We start from the raw sequence: 16,163 nt of genomic DNA on the forward strand, positions 1-16,163 counted from the left end.
CATCTCCCACGCCTGTGCCTTTTCCCTTCATTGTCAGTGTGCTCTCGGCTCATTTCCTCTTCTTCTTTAACGTTTATTTGTTTATTTGAAAGGTAGAGAGACAGAGATCTTCCATCCACTGATTCTTTCTGTTTTTAAAAGATTTGTTTTATTTATTTGAAAAGCAGAGTTAGAGAGAGAAAGGGAGAGACAGAGAGAGAGGTCTTCCATCCACTGGTTCTCTCCCCAAACGGCCACAGGTACCAGGGCTGAGCCAGGTGGAAGCCAAGAGCTAGTTTATTCTGGGTCTCCCACATGGGTGCAGGGGCCCAAGTACTTGGGCCATCTTCTGCTGCCTTCCTAGGCGCATTAGCAGGGAGCGGCATCAGAAGAGGAGCAGCCGGGTCTCAAACCCGTGGCCATATGGGATGCCAGCACAGCAGGCTGTGGTTTAATCCGCTACACTACAATACCAGCTCCCTAATGGTTCATTCTTTCAAATGCCCACAACAGCAGGAGCTGGGCCAAGCTGGAGCCAGGAGCCTGGAACTCCAGCTAGGTCTCCCACGTGGGTGTCAGGGAACCAACTACCCAAGCCATCACCTGCAGCTTCCCAGGGTGTGCACTAGCAGGAACCCTATGGTACTTGAACCCACGCGTTCTGATATGGAATCTGAGTGGCCCGAGCAGCATCTTCACTGCTGGGCCAAGCACCTGCCCCTCTCTGCCCACTCCCGATTGATCTCTGCACCATAGTGATAGCAGAGGGCCTAGTGCGCAGGAAGTTCCTGATGGACACAAAGATGAACAGGCATATTCACCACGCTGAATGGACAGCCCAGTGGGGTTTCTCCCTCTCCATGATAACCTGGTAGGGGTGGGTGCTGCGACACAGAGGGCTAAGCCTCCACTTGCAGTATCTGCATCCTGTATCAGAGGGTAGTTTCAGCTCCCTGCCAACGCAGCCAGGGAGGCAGCAGATAATGGCCCAAGCACTTGGGCCCCTGCCACCAATGTGGGAAACTTGGGTGAAGTTTCAGGCTCCTGGCTTCAGCCTGGCCCTGGCTTTTGTAGGCACTTGGGGGAGTAAATGAGCATACAAGAGATCTCTGTGTCTCTGTCTCTGTCGCTCTGCTTTTCAAGTAGATGAAAATAAAATAAATATTTTTAAACGGTAAGCAAACTGTCAAATATATATATATATGCAATGGGATATAAAGAAAAATTTTAAAAACTCACATATACCCACAACATGAATGAATTTCCCCAAAATTATATTATGCAAAACAAGCCAGACCCAGAAAGCACACGCTGTATGATTTGATTTACATGACATTCAAAAGGACAAATGAGCCTATCTTAACTGAAAACAGTGGTTACCTGGAGCCTGAGGGAACTTTCTAGAGTGATGGAAATGGTCCATACCACGAGCAGGGTGCTGCTGGCACGGGCACTGACTGCAAGCCGACTTGTCAAACTACACACTGGGATTTGTCTGTCTCCCTTAGAAAAGTCTGTCTAATGGAGATAATGCCTTTTTAAAAGGAAGTGGTCAGGGCCGGCATGTGTGTTAAGCTGCTGCCTATGACACAGCATCCCATCTGAGCGCTGGTTCTAGTCCCGGCTGCTCCACTGCCAATCCAGCTCCCTGCTAATGAGCCTGGGAAAGAGCAGCAGCAGGTGGCCCAGGTCCTTGGGCCTCTGTTACCTAAATGGGAGATGGGGAGGGAGATCTAGGCTCCTAGCTTCAGCCCTGGTTGCTGTGGCCATTTAGGGAGTAAACCAGTGAATGGAAGATCTCTCTCCCTCCCTCCCTCTCTCTGACACTCGCCTTTCAAATAGAAAAATAAATCTTTAAAAAATAATAAAAAATTTCAAAGGAAGTGGAAATAAAAGGAAGGGAAATAAAAGCTCATAGGGGAGAGAAAGCAACACTGAACTGATGTCGGGAGGTAACTGTCACCACACCTAAGACCAGAAATGCTTCTGGAGCCACCGAGGCTTTTCCACGCAGGGTCGCAGCCAGGCACCGGGTTCTGCCACCCACAGGGGCATCCTTACCTGCTTTCACTCTGACTGACACCAAGGCCCCCTGTCCTGTGTCTGCGGGGGACCCTCCACCAGAGTTCTGCCCTGGGGTCCCTGCACCCTCTGCCCTGTGAGCACTACTGCACAAATGGCCAGGGCTGGACAGTGGCTCCTGAGCCCAGCCTCTAAGGAGCCCAGCAATGAAATGCAGCCCTCTGGGGCGGCCACAAAGTGCCTGGTGCTGCCTCATGACCGCCACGGGCAGAAGGGGCCTTTCTATACAAAGAGCCAGCTCAGCAAGCCCCAGGAAAGCTTTCAAGATGACAACTTGTTTTCTCCTTAACTCTGAACTTCTGGGTTGCAGGCAAAGCGGCCCCGGCACAGCCCGGGATGACTCACGGCAGCCTAGGCAGCTGCCCTGTCAGGGAGCCCCGCCCAAACAGAGCCTTGAATCCTGGAGACAGAGACGGAGAACCTGAAGCCTCCTATGCTACAGACACGTGGACCCCACTGCCCCAACCTGGCCTCCCCAGACAGTCAAAGAGCACCAGGCACCCGCAGCACCCACAGAGGGCCAAGGCCAGAGCTGAGCACCGTGGGAAAGGAGGAAGGATGTGACGTCCCTTCAGCAAGGCCACGGGCAGGAGAACCCTCACAGATCACGCTGGAGGGTGAGCAACCAATGCGAAAAGCAGAATTATGTGACGCAGCCTCCCACTTCCAGGTACACACACACAAGAATTGAAGGCAGGGTCTCTCTTGAAGAGATGTGAGCCCACCGACGCTCGCAGCAGCACCATTCACAGCAGCCATGAGCTGGGAAGGAGCAGGCGTCCACTGACAGGTGAATGGACAAACACACTGGGGGATGCACAGACCGCAGCGTTGCTCAGCCCCACGGAGACAGGCACCTGACACGGGGTCCAGTGCGGACAAGCCCCAGGACCCTACACCAAGCGCAATAAGCCACACACACAAACACACAAATACTGCCTGATTCTGTAAATTCACAGAAACAGAAAACAGACAGGTGGTTGCCAGGGCTGGGGGAAGAGGGAACGATATGCTGTTGTTTAGAGGGTATGGAGTTTCAGTTTTGCAACATGACAAGCGCGTGGAGATGGGTTGCATAACCATGGCTTAATAGTACTGAACTACACACATAAAAATGGTGATGACGGTACATTTTTCTGGTACATCTGTTTGAACACAATTCTTCTCAATGAAAAACAAAAGCAGGCAATTTGACTTCTATATTCAAGTTTCTAAAACATGCACATTCTTTGATCCAGTAATTCCAGGAGTTTATCTTTAAAAAAAAAAAAAAAAAGCGACGCATGCAAAAATTTACCTTTAAGGATCTCCACTGCAGCATTGTTTACGATGGCAAAAAAACAAAAAAGATTTAGCACACAGGTCCAATGGAGAAGTTCACAGAATCAGCATAGATTCTCACAGTGAAACGCCATAAAGCTGCTTAATAGAGATATTGACGTGGACTAGCAAATGGCACACAAAACATCAATGTTAGCTTTAAAAAGATTATAAAACATGACTATGTAAGCTGATTTTTGTCTGAAAAACACAAACCTAAAGGGTAAAAGTCTGGAAGTGTATATAGCACCTTTATAGAGATCTAAGTTCTCCAAATACAAAATGAGACTGCTAACAACACCTAGCTCAGACTGTGGCCATGATCATTAGACCAGATGAAACGGGCCAGCATTATTGGGACATAGCGGGTGAAGCCACAGCCTATAGAGCGCCAGCCGGAGTCCCGGCTGCTCTGCTTCCAATCCAGCTCCCTCGTGAAGCTGGGAAAGCAGCAGAAGATGGCCCAAGTGCTTGTCCCTGCCACCCCTGTGGGAGACCCGGATGGAGTTTAGGGCTCCTGGCTTTGGCCTGGCCCAACCCCGGCCATTAGGACCCTTTGGGGAGTCAACCAGCAGAGAGATTAACTCTCTCTTTATTTCTCCCTCTCTGTCACTCTGCCTTTCAAATAAATAAAGTAAATATTTCTTTAAACAACTTGAGTGAAACATGATAAAGAACGGAATGCACGCTCTCAAAAAATACTTTCCAAGGGATGTTCACAGTGGCCTTTTAGGAAGGGGTCTAAGTCTTCGCCAAGGTTGCAAACGAGAAATCGAAAGTCAGGGCAGATTCATTCCAAGGCCCCCCAGCGAAAAATGCCAGATTTGAGACTGGATCCAGGTTTCTCGGCTCAGGCTTCCATGTGTCTTCCATTCCCTTAAGTGACCCGACAGGGATCCCCAAATCTCCGGCTTGTAGTGGCTCCAACATCTGATGGCTGCATTTCAGCTGTCTTCACTGGCAGGACCTCAAACTTGTGCTTCAAGGCCGTGTCCTCACTCCACACCCCCAGCTGGTTTCAGGAGGAGCCCCCATGACGCAGGGAGACAGCATGGACTCCTGGGGCTGCAGCCCGAGGTCTCCCTCTCGAGGTGCGGTGAAAACCATCTTGCCCCACTGCTCTGGCCGGCTGAAGACCCATCTTTCCCTGTTTTATGCCTCTCTGCCCAGAAAGGCACTGAACAAAGTCTTGGTGAACCTCAGCCAACACATTCAGCCTCCTTCCAAGACAGCCCCCACCCCGCGGGCCTGCTCATGCCCTGCATCCAGGAGCCAGCCTCTCGCCCACTCCTGGCCCAGCCTGTGGGCCGGGGCAGCAGGACCACCAGGGCTGACCCTTTCCCCCACAGCGTAGCCCATGGCCCTTAGAGAAGGAAGCCAAAATCAACAGCTCATTCCGACCATGCCAGCGCTGAAAAAAACAACACGAGAAACAAATATGCCACCGCATCCTGGCTTCGTGTTTGTAAAAGTTTTCATAAGCCACAAAATCACAGATGAGAGCTAACGGCCTGGGGCTGCAGGCACCACGGGAGAACAGGAAAACAGGAACCAGAACTACCGAAGGGCCGAGGAGAGGGACTTGCAGACCGTAACCCTCACAGCTACCTCGGTGCAGTTCAGCTTTCACTTTTCCCGGCAACTCCACAGTCCAGCAGCGCACTGCAGGGCGCTTTGTGCACTGGGGTCACTTTCTTCCAGCGCCGCCCAGAGTGTGGGCTGCGGCCTCCCCGGACGCACAGGAGAGAAGGGCGGCAAGGCTCAGACACACGGCCCGGGGCCAGAACTTGGCACCAATGAGGGGTCGCAGCAGGACACGTCCTCAGCACCCTGAGCTAGTGCCAGAGAAAAAGAACACAGGCCTGGGAGAGGGGTGGGAAGCGGGAGCCACAGAACAGCCCTCGGGGCCAGCAACGGGCTGCACTGGGGCAGCCTGGGATGGTGCAGGGGCAGGCAGGTCCTGAAGTGTCCTGGACGCCAACCAGAGATGGGCAATGTCCCGCAGGGCTCAGAGCTACAGAAGAGGACCGTGTGTTACCCCAGATGCACAAGGGCATGAGCCTAGGTCTAGCCCAGACCTCTCTGCTCCAGATCCTACAGAAGACCAACCCAGGCAATGTGCTGACCAAGAGGTGAGCCCAATTTGGGGGATAACAGACTGCGGTGTACCTTATGGTGCAGTGACCTGGGGCCAAGAAGGTTCTAGAAAACCAGCAAAAAGAGGCACCCAGGTCTTCCTGTTCGGTTCTCAGCTCCCTCTCCTGGGGCCTACCTGGTGCTCGCCCTCATTTTTCTAATCCTTCCCATACTCACGCCACCCCGCTGAGCCTCGGAAGGTGTGACTGCACCCCACCATCACAAAAGCCCCCTCCTCCCCATCACTTCCCGGGGACTTTCCTCCCGACTTCCTCCACCTAGAAGGCACCTCCTGCACTCAGCCTGAAGCTGAAGCTCAGGCTCACCTCCCCACACACCTGTGAAGATGCCAAGCTGTCCAGGGTGCCCTCATCTCCCGCTCTGTAGCACTGTGGCTCCACTGAACGTGCAGTCCTGGGGTGCCAGGGACAGGCCCGACAGCTGGAGTCAGAGACAGCGGAGCTCCGGTCCTGACCCTGCCACTACAGATGTGACCCTGCCCTCTACATTTCTCAGCACCCTGATCGCTTCTCTTCCAGTCCCCCGGGCTCAGGTCGGGGCAATCCCACCTCTGGCACTGACCCAGCATCCTAGTATCCATATCAGGGGTGGGCATGAGATCAAGCCAGGTCAATGAGAACCTCTCCTGGTACTTCCTCCTCTGAGGCTATGAGTGCTACACTGTAAGGACCATGTAACCTGGAGTGGCTGAGAAAGAGAGGCCTCGTGGCCGGCGCCGCGGCTCACTAGGCTAATCTCCACCTTGCGGCGCCGGCACACCGGGTCCTAGTCCCGGTCAGGGTGCTGGATTCTGTCCCGGTTGCCCCTCTTCCAGGCCAGCTCTCTGCTGTGGCCAGGGAGTGGAGTGGAGGATGGCCCAAGTACTTGGGCCCTGCACCCCATGGGAGACCAGGAGAAGTACCTGGCTCCTGCCATCGGATCAGTGTGGTGCACCGGCCGCGGCAGCCATTGGAGGGTGAACCAACGACAAAGGAAGACCTTTCTCTCTGTCTCTCTCTCTCACTGTCCACTCTGCCTGTCAAAAAAAAAAAAAAGAAAGAGAGGCCTCGTATACTCTTTGAACCCCAGGATCCAGCTATGCCTGATGCTGTTCTACAAGCTACGTGGGCCTACAAATATCCAGTCCTCTCCGCTTTCCGGTGCTAACTTTTCCAGCTGGCTGGAGTTGCATCCGTGTCGTGACGACACCAGGTCTGGCGAAGCAGATCTCCAGAGGCACGGTTCAGAGCGGACGATTCCTGCGACACATGACTGGCCGGGCCAAGATCAGGGTGGGCAGTGAGGATGTCGCTGTCGTCCAGCTAGGAAACGGGAGTCACAAAGAGGACATGGGCAGCACCACTTTCATCTGGAGGTGAGACTGCACCGAAGCGGCTGGCGTTCGCAGGCATGTGGTAGAACATTCTAGGGTATTAGCCTATGATGGCGCTTCATGCAGCCCAGGGCAAGGCCTCTAGAAACTAAGCCGCACAAGCTTCGCTCTGCAGTCCTTCGGACACGACAAGGTTTGGCCAAGGAACCCTGCCGTACACAACAACCCAAGATGCAGCGGAGTGACGTCATCACGGGAGCTGGAATTCCCTGAGGGCAGTGCCGGAAGAGGCAGGGAGACTGGACCCCATCAGGAGAGAAGGCTGGGGCTGGGGAAAGGCCTGAAAACAGGCACTCCCAAGACCTCACCAGGAGCCCCTGCTGGGGCTCCCCCGGGACAATGGGCCTGTGCCCCCCAGTCCAGCCTACAGGGCACCCATTAACCCAAGGGCTGCAGAGCCCAGAAGAGCCCTGAGAGCTGCAGCCAGGACAGAGCCCTCCAGGCCCACACGAGTGTGGGCTGTGGTTTCTCATGCGTGGAGCCCAGGACCCGAAAGCTTGTTCGCAGGCAGTTCTCAGGAGCCGTGGAGCCAGACAGACCCCACCGCCGGCAAACGAGGCCTCAGCTGCCCCGCTCCTGGGTCATCTCGGGGGGGTCCGCTCCCATCAGTGGGGCAGCTGCCCAGAATGGGCTCTTCACAAACGCTCCCCTCGGAGAGAGGGGAAGGTGGGCCAAAGGTCAAGAGTCAAGGCCAGACAAGGCAGAGCCCCCTAGGGACAGAACTGGGGCAGCCACAAGTGAAGACACCACAGCCAGGAAGTCTGCCACCCTGCTCCAGCGACAAGCCACACAGTGACCCCTGCTGCAGGGTTCCCCTTCCTGCCTTTTCCAAATGCCAGACTTCACCGAGGCTACAACCTGTGCAAACAGGGCCTGGACAGGAAAGTGGGGCGCCAGGCAGTTTAGGTGGCTCTGCCACAGTCACCCCATGCTTAGCTCCTCCTCCCAAGGAGGTGCTCCCCCACCCCACCCCTGCCAGAGCCACATCACGCCAGGAGCAGGCTCCGCTCACCTGCCTGCCTGCCCGCCCCTGCCCCAGGGCAGGGACCCTGTACTGTTCACCTTGCATCCACAGCAGGTGCTTGCTGAATCCACTGCTGGCGAGTGTGACTTTGTCCTGCGAGAGCTGGGCCAGGGTTCTGGGGTGACTCAACCAGGAGAGGCCAGACTCTCGGTGGGAGGAAGACCTTGACCTCTTACTGTGGGGGGCAGGGGCATGCATGTGCCGGGTTACAGCGCAAGTGAGCAGGGAGGCAGGAGAGAACGCTGGTGGTGAACAGCCAGAGGAGGTTCCTGGCAGAGGTCACAATGGGTCAGGACATAGCACGGCCTGAGGAACAGGGTAGGAGAGGGGCAGCTTCCATTCTGGATCAAGATGACCAAGGTTAGGTTAAAATACACAACCACAGAGTGGGCGTTTGGCACAGCAGTGATGACGCCCAGATCCACTCACAATTCCAGTTTCCTGCTAACGCACAACGTGGGAGGCCGCAGGTGACGGCTCAAGTAGCCATGTCCCTGCCACCTGTGTGGGAGACCTGGCTAGAGTTCCGGGTTCCTGGCGTCTGCCTGGCCCAACCCTAGCTGCTATGGACATGTTGGGAGTAGACCAGTGCATAGAAGATCTGTTTCTCTCTTCCTCTCCACCTTTCAAGTAAAATAAACAGTTAAAAAATTTAAATACATGCATAAGCACAGTTTAAAAAAGATATTTATTTGAAAGGTAAACAGAGAAAGAGATCCTCCATCTGCTAGTTTACTACCCAAATGGCTGCAACAGCTGGGGCTGGTCCAGGCTGAAGCCAGGAGCCCAGAGCTCCACCTGGGTCTCCTACATGGGTGCAAGGGCCCAAGACCTTGGGCCATCTTCCGCTGCTTTCCCAGGTGCATTAGCAGGGAGAGGGATCAGAAGTGGAGCAGCCGGGACTTGAATCAGTGGCAGTCTTAGGGGATGCTGGCATCGCAGGTGAAGGCTTAGCTCACTGCACAACACCAGCCGCAGCACATTTTCTGAACACCACAGCCAGCAACAGCACTGCCCCTGGGGAAGCAGGTTCTGGGGAGTGTGATTCAGGGCTTCACCGGGGCCGGAGCTCCTACTCACCCCAGCGCGAAGCTGGCCGGGAGGGAAGAAAGCCCTTGCCAGCATGAACCTATCTCAGAGTACTTGTCCTCTCCTTCCCATCACAGCAGAGGTGGGCTCCTCTGCTTCAGGCAAAAGACATCCATCTTCTTATGGGTGCATGCCACCCATGCTTCTTATGGGTGCATGAGTTTGGGGCAAGCCTCAGTTTCTTCATTTGCAAAATGGGCACAACAACCACCTCCCATCAATCAACAAACATGCATTCATCTCCCATCACAGTATTGCTCCAATGTGCACGCCCATCACCCAAGAATGCTATCAGGGTGGAGAGAGGCCTGAGAGTCTGCAGTTCTTTTTTTTTTTTAAATATTTATCTCCATATTTGAAAGGCAGAGTTACAGAGAGAGATCTTCCATCTGCTGGTTCACTTCCCAAATGGCCACAATGGCCAGTGCTGGGCCAGGCCAAAGCCAAGAGCCAGGAGCATCATCCAGGTCTCCCAGGCCTTGGACCATCTTCCACTGCTTTCCCAGTCCATCAGCGTGGAGCTGGACCAGAAGTGGCATGGCCAGGACTCAAACTGGAGCCCATATGGGATTCAGGCACTACAGGTGGTGGCTTAACCCACTACGCCCCAGTATGCTATTCTAACTGGCTCTGTTTCTGCATTCCGGGTAGTGGAAACCCAAGGCCACAACATTCCCCTTGCTCAAGCTCTTGGCTGGCATCTAAAGACCTCCCTGAGGATCAGGATGCACCTTTGGCCCTAACACACAGGTGCACATCACTCCCCATTCAGAGGAAGGTGGAGTCCTTGCAAGCGATGTGGCAGGGTTCACAGTGCCAAGTGGGTCCCTCTGCTCCTAAGGGGAAAGAGGGGGAGCCAAGTGTGCTTTGTGTCTGTCGGGGCAGTGGGTGGAGAGACCCAGGGCTTGTTCCTGCGCTCCAAACGAGAACAGCAGCCCCATGCTGAGACATCTACACTCAGGGCCCCAGCTTGGCGACATGTGGGGCCCTGTCTTCCTCCCTCCAGCCAGGCATTCTTGAGACTCAAACTCTGTGTTCCACCAGCTGTAGCCCCCTGTTTGTAATGCAGAGGATCATGGGGATGCAAGGTCATGCAGTGAGAGGAAGGGTGTGATCCCTCTGCTGCCACCACACTCATGCTCACAAATGGAGTCAGGACAACGACCAGCCGTCCTCATCCCCTCCAGGCCTGCCCTTTACTCTCTGCATGGGGACACCCACTCACACCCAGGAAGACCCACATCATGCACACCCTGGCTGCCCTGTGCATGGGTCAAGCATGCCAAGCAGCAGGTGAAGTCACCACAGCAGGACAGGGAGGACAGGCGGAGAGGAGGCAGGCAAGGGAAGGCCACGTGCAGTGACCGAGGGACAGGGCACTAGCATAGCTGGCGACCAAGCAGCCTAGGCCGGCAGCACCGGCTCCTTACCTCCCCGGCAGGACCTCTGACCACCAGGACTGTGTTCCCCCAAGAAGCTGGAGGCATGCTGGAAAGAGTAGAGAGCAGGAGACAGGGAGCAACACGGACTGAGCCAGGTCACCAGGGAAGAGGCCGTAAAGGGCACCCAAGGAAGGGTGCTCGGTTCAGGGCGCCCATGGCAGAAATGGCTTCCAAGAGACCCAAGAGGCCCAAACACCAAAGGAAGACACCCCCACCCCCCCACCCCAGAGATGGGCTTGTGCCAGAGGTGCAGAGAGGGGAATGAGAGAGCAAAGGGAAAGACCCCCACAGACCGTACCCTCCCACCTGGGCACCTGCCCTCCCGCAGCTGGTGCTGGGCCTGCCCAGCATGCTAACGTGGCAGGTTTCACTGGACTTGGTAAGTAAAGGGACCCCAAGGACCCAGAAGTGCACAAACAACCCTCAGGAAACCCCCTGCCCCTGGCCAGAGTCAAGGAGGAAGTGCCCTCCTCAAGGTCACTGTCATACCTACTGGGACCCAGAGGAGACAGAGGAATGTGGAGGCACAGGAGGGGAGTTGCCTCATATTCCAAGGCCAACATCAGAGAGCAGAGGTTCTAGTCCTGGCTCCACGTGCATCTGGGTAACTCGGGCAAGCCACACACCTCTCTGGGCCTCAGCTTCTCAAGGTATAACATGGAGAGAATGTCCCCACCCAGAACAGGAAAAGAGACACATGCTCTACAATGCCAGGCACCAAATCCCCCAAGGGCCACAGGGGGCCTTTCCAGAGTTTTCTCTGGGGGTTGGTTTGTGCTGGATTAGAGATGATTCCCGGCACCAGTCTAGGCCAAGGGGCTCCCGAGACCTCACTGCCACCAGGGGCCACCTCTCAGACCCACCGCAGGACTTATGGGTCCACAGAAGGCAAGAAGTCTGGGGCTGTGCTTTTACTAACATTGAACCCATGCAGAGCCCACTTCAGTGAGACCACGGGAGTACTTCCAAAAGTTCACGGGAAATGCAATTGGAAGTTTTCACAAAAAAATTTTCAAATCCATGCACTCTTGAAAATGACCCCCATTTTCCATGAACTTTCTGAAGATCCCCGTGCTTCCTCCATTGGGCCATCCACAGCCCTCCCATAAAATTCCTACATCACTGACCTCGAGCCCCAGTCCCAGTGCAGGAACTGGTTATGACCTAGTCACCACTGGATCCCAGCACACACTCCCTGTGCTGCTCACAGCAGCCACCGAACAAACCCCTGAAGAGTGAGACTCCTCTGCAGACCAGGCACCTGCTGTGCAGCCGGTGTCAGCCACCAGAGCCAGCCTGGTGAGGAGAGGGCACACAGGTAAGTCTTTCTCAGCCTGCTTACACAAGTGACACCTCTGAGTCACGGGAACCCTGGGAGGACAGGAATTATAACCCCGTATTACTGCAGAGACGAATCTGAGGCCAAGAAGGGTGAAGAGGTCATTTGCCCAAGGGCACACAGCTGGAATCCTGCTGTCAACAGAGCCAGGGCGAGAACCTGAGTCCTCTGACAACCCTACCTGGGCACCAGGCTGTTGTGGGCATGGGCACTCGCGGGGTTCCAGCGCCTGGACACGCGGCCCTGCAGGCCCACCCTCGACACAGCATCTGATGCTCTCCCAGCCGCCGCCTCTCAGGCACCTGGGGCCCAAGCGGAACACGCCAAGGGTGGTGGCCAGAAGCCCCGGCGGGCACCCACACCTACCTTTGATGACGAAAGCCTCCGACAGCAGCCGCATCTGATACAGGGGCTTGTGCTCCATGGACATGCCGTCGATGCCGGCGCGGGCATACATGCTGATGGCGTCTCGGTACGAGCCCTCCACGTAATGCAGCTTGCCCAGGATTAGCATGGCCTCGCACATGTACTGCGGCTACAAGGACGAGGACCACATCAGCAGGCTCCTGCCCCAAGGCTTCCACCCCGCCCCCAACCAGGAACCCTGGCTTGAGTAAACCCCCAGCCTCACCCTGAGCCATGAGCCACAGACCCTGCTCAGAACCCGCCCCTTCCTCCAGGCAGCCTCCGATGCCCAGGCACAGGCCAACAGCTGCCCTCTCTGCACCTGTTTCTCCCAGCCCCTAATTTTTCATGCCTGTGTGTCCTGTGCACCCAGTTAAACTCCAGGCAGTCTGCAGCCTGGGCCCTGTCTTCTCTCTCCTGAAGCCCCCAAAAGGCTCCGGGCCAGGCTGGGCACTTGGGACTTCCGGCACCTACTCCAAACACAAGTAGGGAGTCAGGGACTGGGCCAGGACCCTGGTGGAGTGTTGCAGCCATGGTCACAGCAGTGTGGGACAGACAGGAGAGAGCCTGCCGGGTCACTGTCCTCAGCAGAAGTGGAGGAAAGGGCAGAGGCAAGGAGGCCAGCAGTGCCTGGGTTCACCTCGCCTCCGTCACAGCGTGGCAATGCGTGTTCACAGAGCAAAGTCCAGAAGACAGCTTTGCACTTCCCTTTACGAAGACGAGAGGTAAACACAGGACATGAGTAATAGTATTATCATTCCCTTCCACTGTACGTGAGGGAAAGGGCAGCTCATGGGGCTCGACGGCAGGGTGCGGCTAGGGATGGCTGCTGGTGGACCAAGGTCAGTTTGCAACAGAGCTTTGGCCAAGTTGAAGGACAATGCAAGAAGTGCTTCACAGCACTGAATTTATTATTGAAAAGCTGCTCGTAGTCCTGAAGCTGTACTCGTCTTGCCTCTGGTGTCTTTTATGGGGTGATAAGAGAAGACGGTATGGTATTGCTGGGGTTTTTTTCTTTTCTTTTTTTAATGTCCTCACTTGACAATGTGAAGAGTCATCTAAACTCTGCGGCCAGCACTGTGGTGCAGCAGGCGAAGCTGCAGCTTGCAGTGCTGGCATCCCACACTGGAGCAGCTACTCAAGTCCCACTGCTCTGCTTCCAATCCAATTCCCTGCTAATGCACCTGGGAAAGCAGCGGAAGATGACCTAGTGCTTGGGCCCCTGCCACCCGCATGGGAGGCCTGGATGGAGTTCCTGGCTCCTGGCTCCAGCCTGGCCTAGCCCTGGCCATTGTGGCCATTTGGGGAGTGAACCAGTGGATGGAAGATCGATCTCTATCTATCCGTCTCTCTGTAACTCTGCCTTTCAAATAAATAAAATAAATCTTAAGAAAAAGAAAGCTTTCTACAATGGTGGGAATTGTGCATCTGCCTTTAAAATATTCTTGGTCTGTCACTCCAACAGCCAGAGAACCCCAGGCCTGGCCCAGTGGAAAGGTGCCAGACAGGAAGCCACTTGGTCAGGGGAACAGCCCCCTCTGTTGTGGGATCAGCATGTCCCCTGCCTTTTCTCTGCCTCATTGTCCCTGCCAATACAAAGGGAAGAGTGACCTCATGGAGACGCCCAGGTAGACTCCCCAGGAGGGAAGGACAGATGACGAAACCCTTCACTGTGAGCTGAGACCTGGAAAAGCAGGCATGCTATCACCTTCCTTGACATCAGCCCAAGGTTCTCGGTCATTATTTTACTCCCATTCCACTACCTGGGGAAGTAGCCCCAAGACGGGGCAGTGAGCATGAGCGCATGGGATGCAGAGAAACACAGGCCTGGGGCCACGTCCTGCACCTGCTGGTGTGGTCCTTGGCTAGATGCCACCTCCCATGCCTCCCAGCCCTGGAGTCTGAGAATGGGACTAACAGTCAATACCACTGCAGAAGGTGACTGGCAGGCCTTGATGGGATGGTGCAATGGCTGGAACTCAAAGAATAAGAGTTAGGACAAGTGTCTTGTTCTCATGGCCTTCCAAATAAACAAGCTGGACAGGATGGCAGAGCACCCAGAGGATGTGTCTCAGTCCCAGGCTCTCCCACCTCTCCCACCCCCACCAGAGCTGTGCAGCACGCTGGGACTCTGTCTGAGATTGCACCTGCTGCCAAGAGAAATCACCCCAGCAACACCTGACCCTTACGACCTGAGATAGAGAGTCTTACAGACTAGTTTTAATATTTTTACTTCCTGATATTTGTATATTTTATTATATTTTCCTGATATTTTATTATTCTGATCAATATCAAGTGTTTGGCTCTGGGTCTGGATGAAGAGAATTTCTCCAAGTTATTGTGCCTATGTATGTCTTTGTTTAATACAACATGGTAAAATTTGCATTTAATAAATGGTAGACAAAACAGTTGGTAGAAAAAACAGTTGGTATAACAATGCATGTGGATACCGTTCAGCTGATACAAAGAATGAGGTTTCTGGCATGGAGAAAGCTCCATGTGAAAGCTCTCAGTCAAAAGCAGCAGATATGTGTCCTATGATTCTGAAAAGAAAGCTCTTGGGGTTGGTTAATCCTCTGCCTGTAGTGCCAGGATTCCACACGGGCACTGGTTTAAGTCCTGGCTGTTTCACGTCTGATCCAGCTCCCTGCTTATGGCCTGGGAAAGCAGTGGAAGACGGCCCAAGTGCCTGGGCCCCTGCACCCGCGTGGGAGACCCGGAAGAAGCTCCTGGCTTCGGATCGACCCAGCTCTGGCCGTTAAAGCCATTTGGGGAGTGAACCAGAAGATGGAAAGCCTTTCTCTCTGTGTCTCCCTCTCTGGCTGTAACTCTGCCTCTCAAATAAATAAATAAATAAATCTTAAAAAAAAAAAAAAAAAGCTCTGTGTTTGTAAACACACAAAGAAAGGCACATGGGGTGCACACGGACAAGGGCTCCACTCTGGATGGGAGCAAACACAGAACAGTATATGGAAGGCAAAGACCTTTATTTATCACTCAAATTGCTTGTTTATTAATCAGTTGTCTTTAGAATAAACCCAAATCACATTTATTTTTAAAACCAATTTTAAATATTTAAATAATGGAGTCTACCGAAAAGAAAGTCTTGGTGAGAAAAGCTTGGAACCCACCAATTAGGTCCAACCTTTTTCATGGGCAGATGAGGAACCCGGAGGGCTGGCAAGGTCAAAGGTCACGCCCAGGGTCAAGCAGCTCCTTCAACTGCTTTTTAGCAGCAAGCGTAAACTTGAGTCCCCTCTCCACCTTCTGTTCTCCTTGCTTACAAACAAGCCCCACCCTCCGAGCCGCGTGAGCCAGCCCACTCAGGCCTCAGTGTCTGTTCACCACCCAGTTCCCCACCATCCTCTCTTACTCCTGTTGAACTGACTGACTTCAATGAGCTCCTCTGTAAGAGGAGCCCTAGTTCCCCAGTGATGTCCGCACTGCAGGTAGGTGGAAGAGTCTTGAACAGCGAAGCTCGAGAGAAAGTTGCAACTGTAATCCCTTGTCTGCCTCCCCACAACCCTTGGCATACAGTACGTGCTCAACACACGCACACGGACTGATACTGACGGGGCCTGCTCTTGTGTTCCTGCCTCACTAGCCATCTCTACATGTTTGCCTGATTCCAACTACATCACAGGATCACTGAGGTCTGATTTCCCTGGCATGTCCACAGGAAGCCCAAAGAGTTGGGCACGTGTTAAGTCAACCACTTGCTATCCTTATGTCATAGACAGGGCTTGTATGTGTGATTTTAAAGTTTCCACTGGGATGGGTGGTTGGTTAGGATACTGCTTGGAAGGCCCACACTACATATTGGAGGGCCTGGGATCGAGTCCTGGTTCCACTCCTGAGTCCAGCTTGCTGTAAGTGTGTACCCTGGGAGATAGCAGGTGATGGCTCATGAACTTGGGTCCCATGTTGGATTCCTGGCTCCCAGCTCCAGCTGCC

At 54.2% G+C, this 16,163-nt stretch overlaps 1 protein-coding gene across 6 annotated transcripts in view; it reads right to left on the reverse strand.

Annotated features, from left to right (window-relative positions):
- Positions 1-16,163, reverse strand: part of TTC7A (tetratricopeptide repeat domain 7A) — a 135,750-nt gene that overhangs the window by 79,707 nt on the left and 39,880 nt on the right. For 3 of the 6 annotated variants that reach the window (XM_051839053.2, XM_051839046.2, XM_017340791.3), the window contains exon 3: positions 12,171-12,339. The exons of 1 other annotated variant lie outside the window; for it this stretch is intronic. In XM_051839053.2, coding sequence (XP_051695013.1) covers positions 12,171-12,339 — 169 coding nt within the window. Of the gene's footprint in view, positions 1-10,453; positions 10,552-12,124; positions 12,340-16,163 lie in introns of all 6 variants that reach the window. 2 more of the 6 variants (XM_051839079.2, XM_070069173.1) reach the window with 2 other exon arrangements.

This window comes from Oryctolagus cuniculus, chromosome 2 (genome assembly GCF_964237555.1).
Source record: "Oryctolagus cuniculus chromosome 2, mOryCun1.1, whole genome shotgun sequence".
NCBI lineage: Eukaryota > Metazoa > Chordata > Mammalia > Lagomorpha > Leporidae > Oryctolagus > Oryctolagus cuniculus.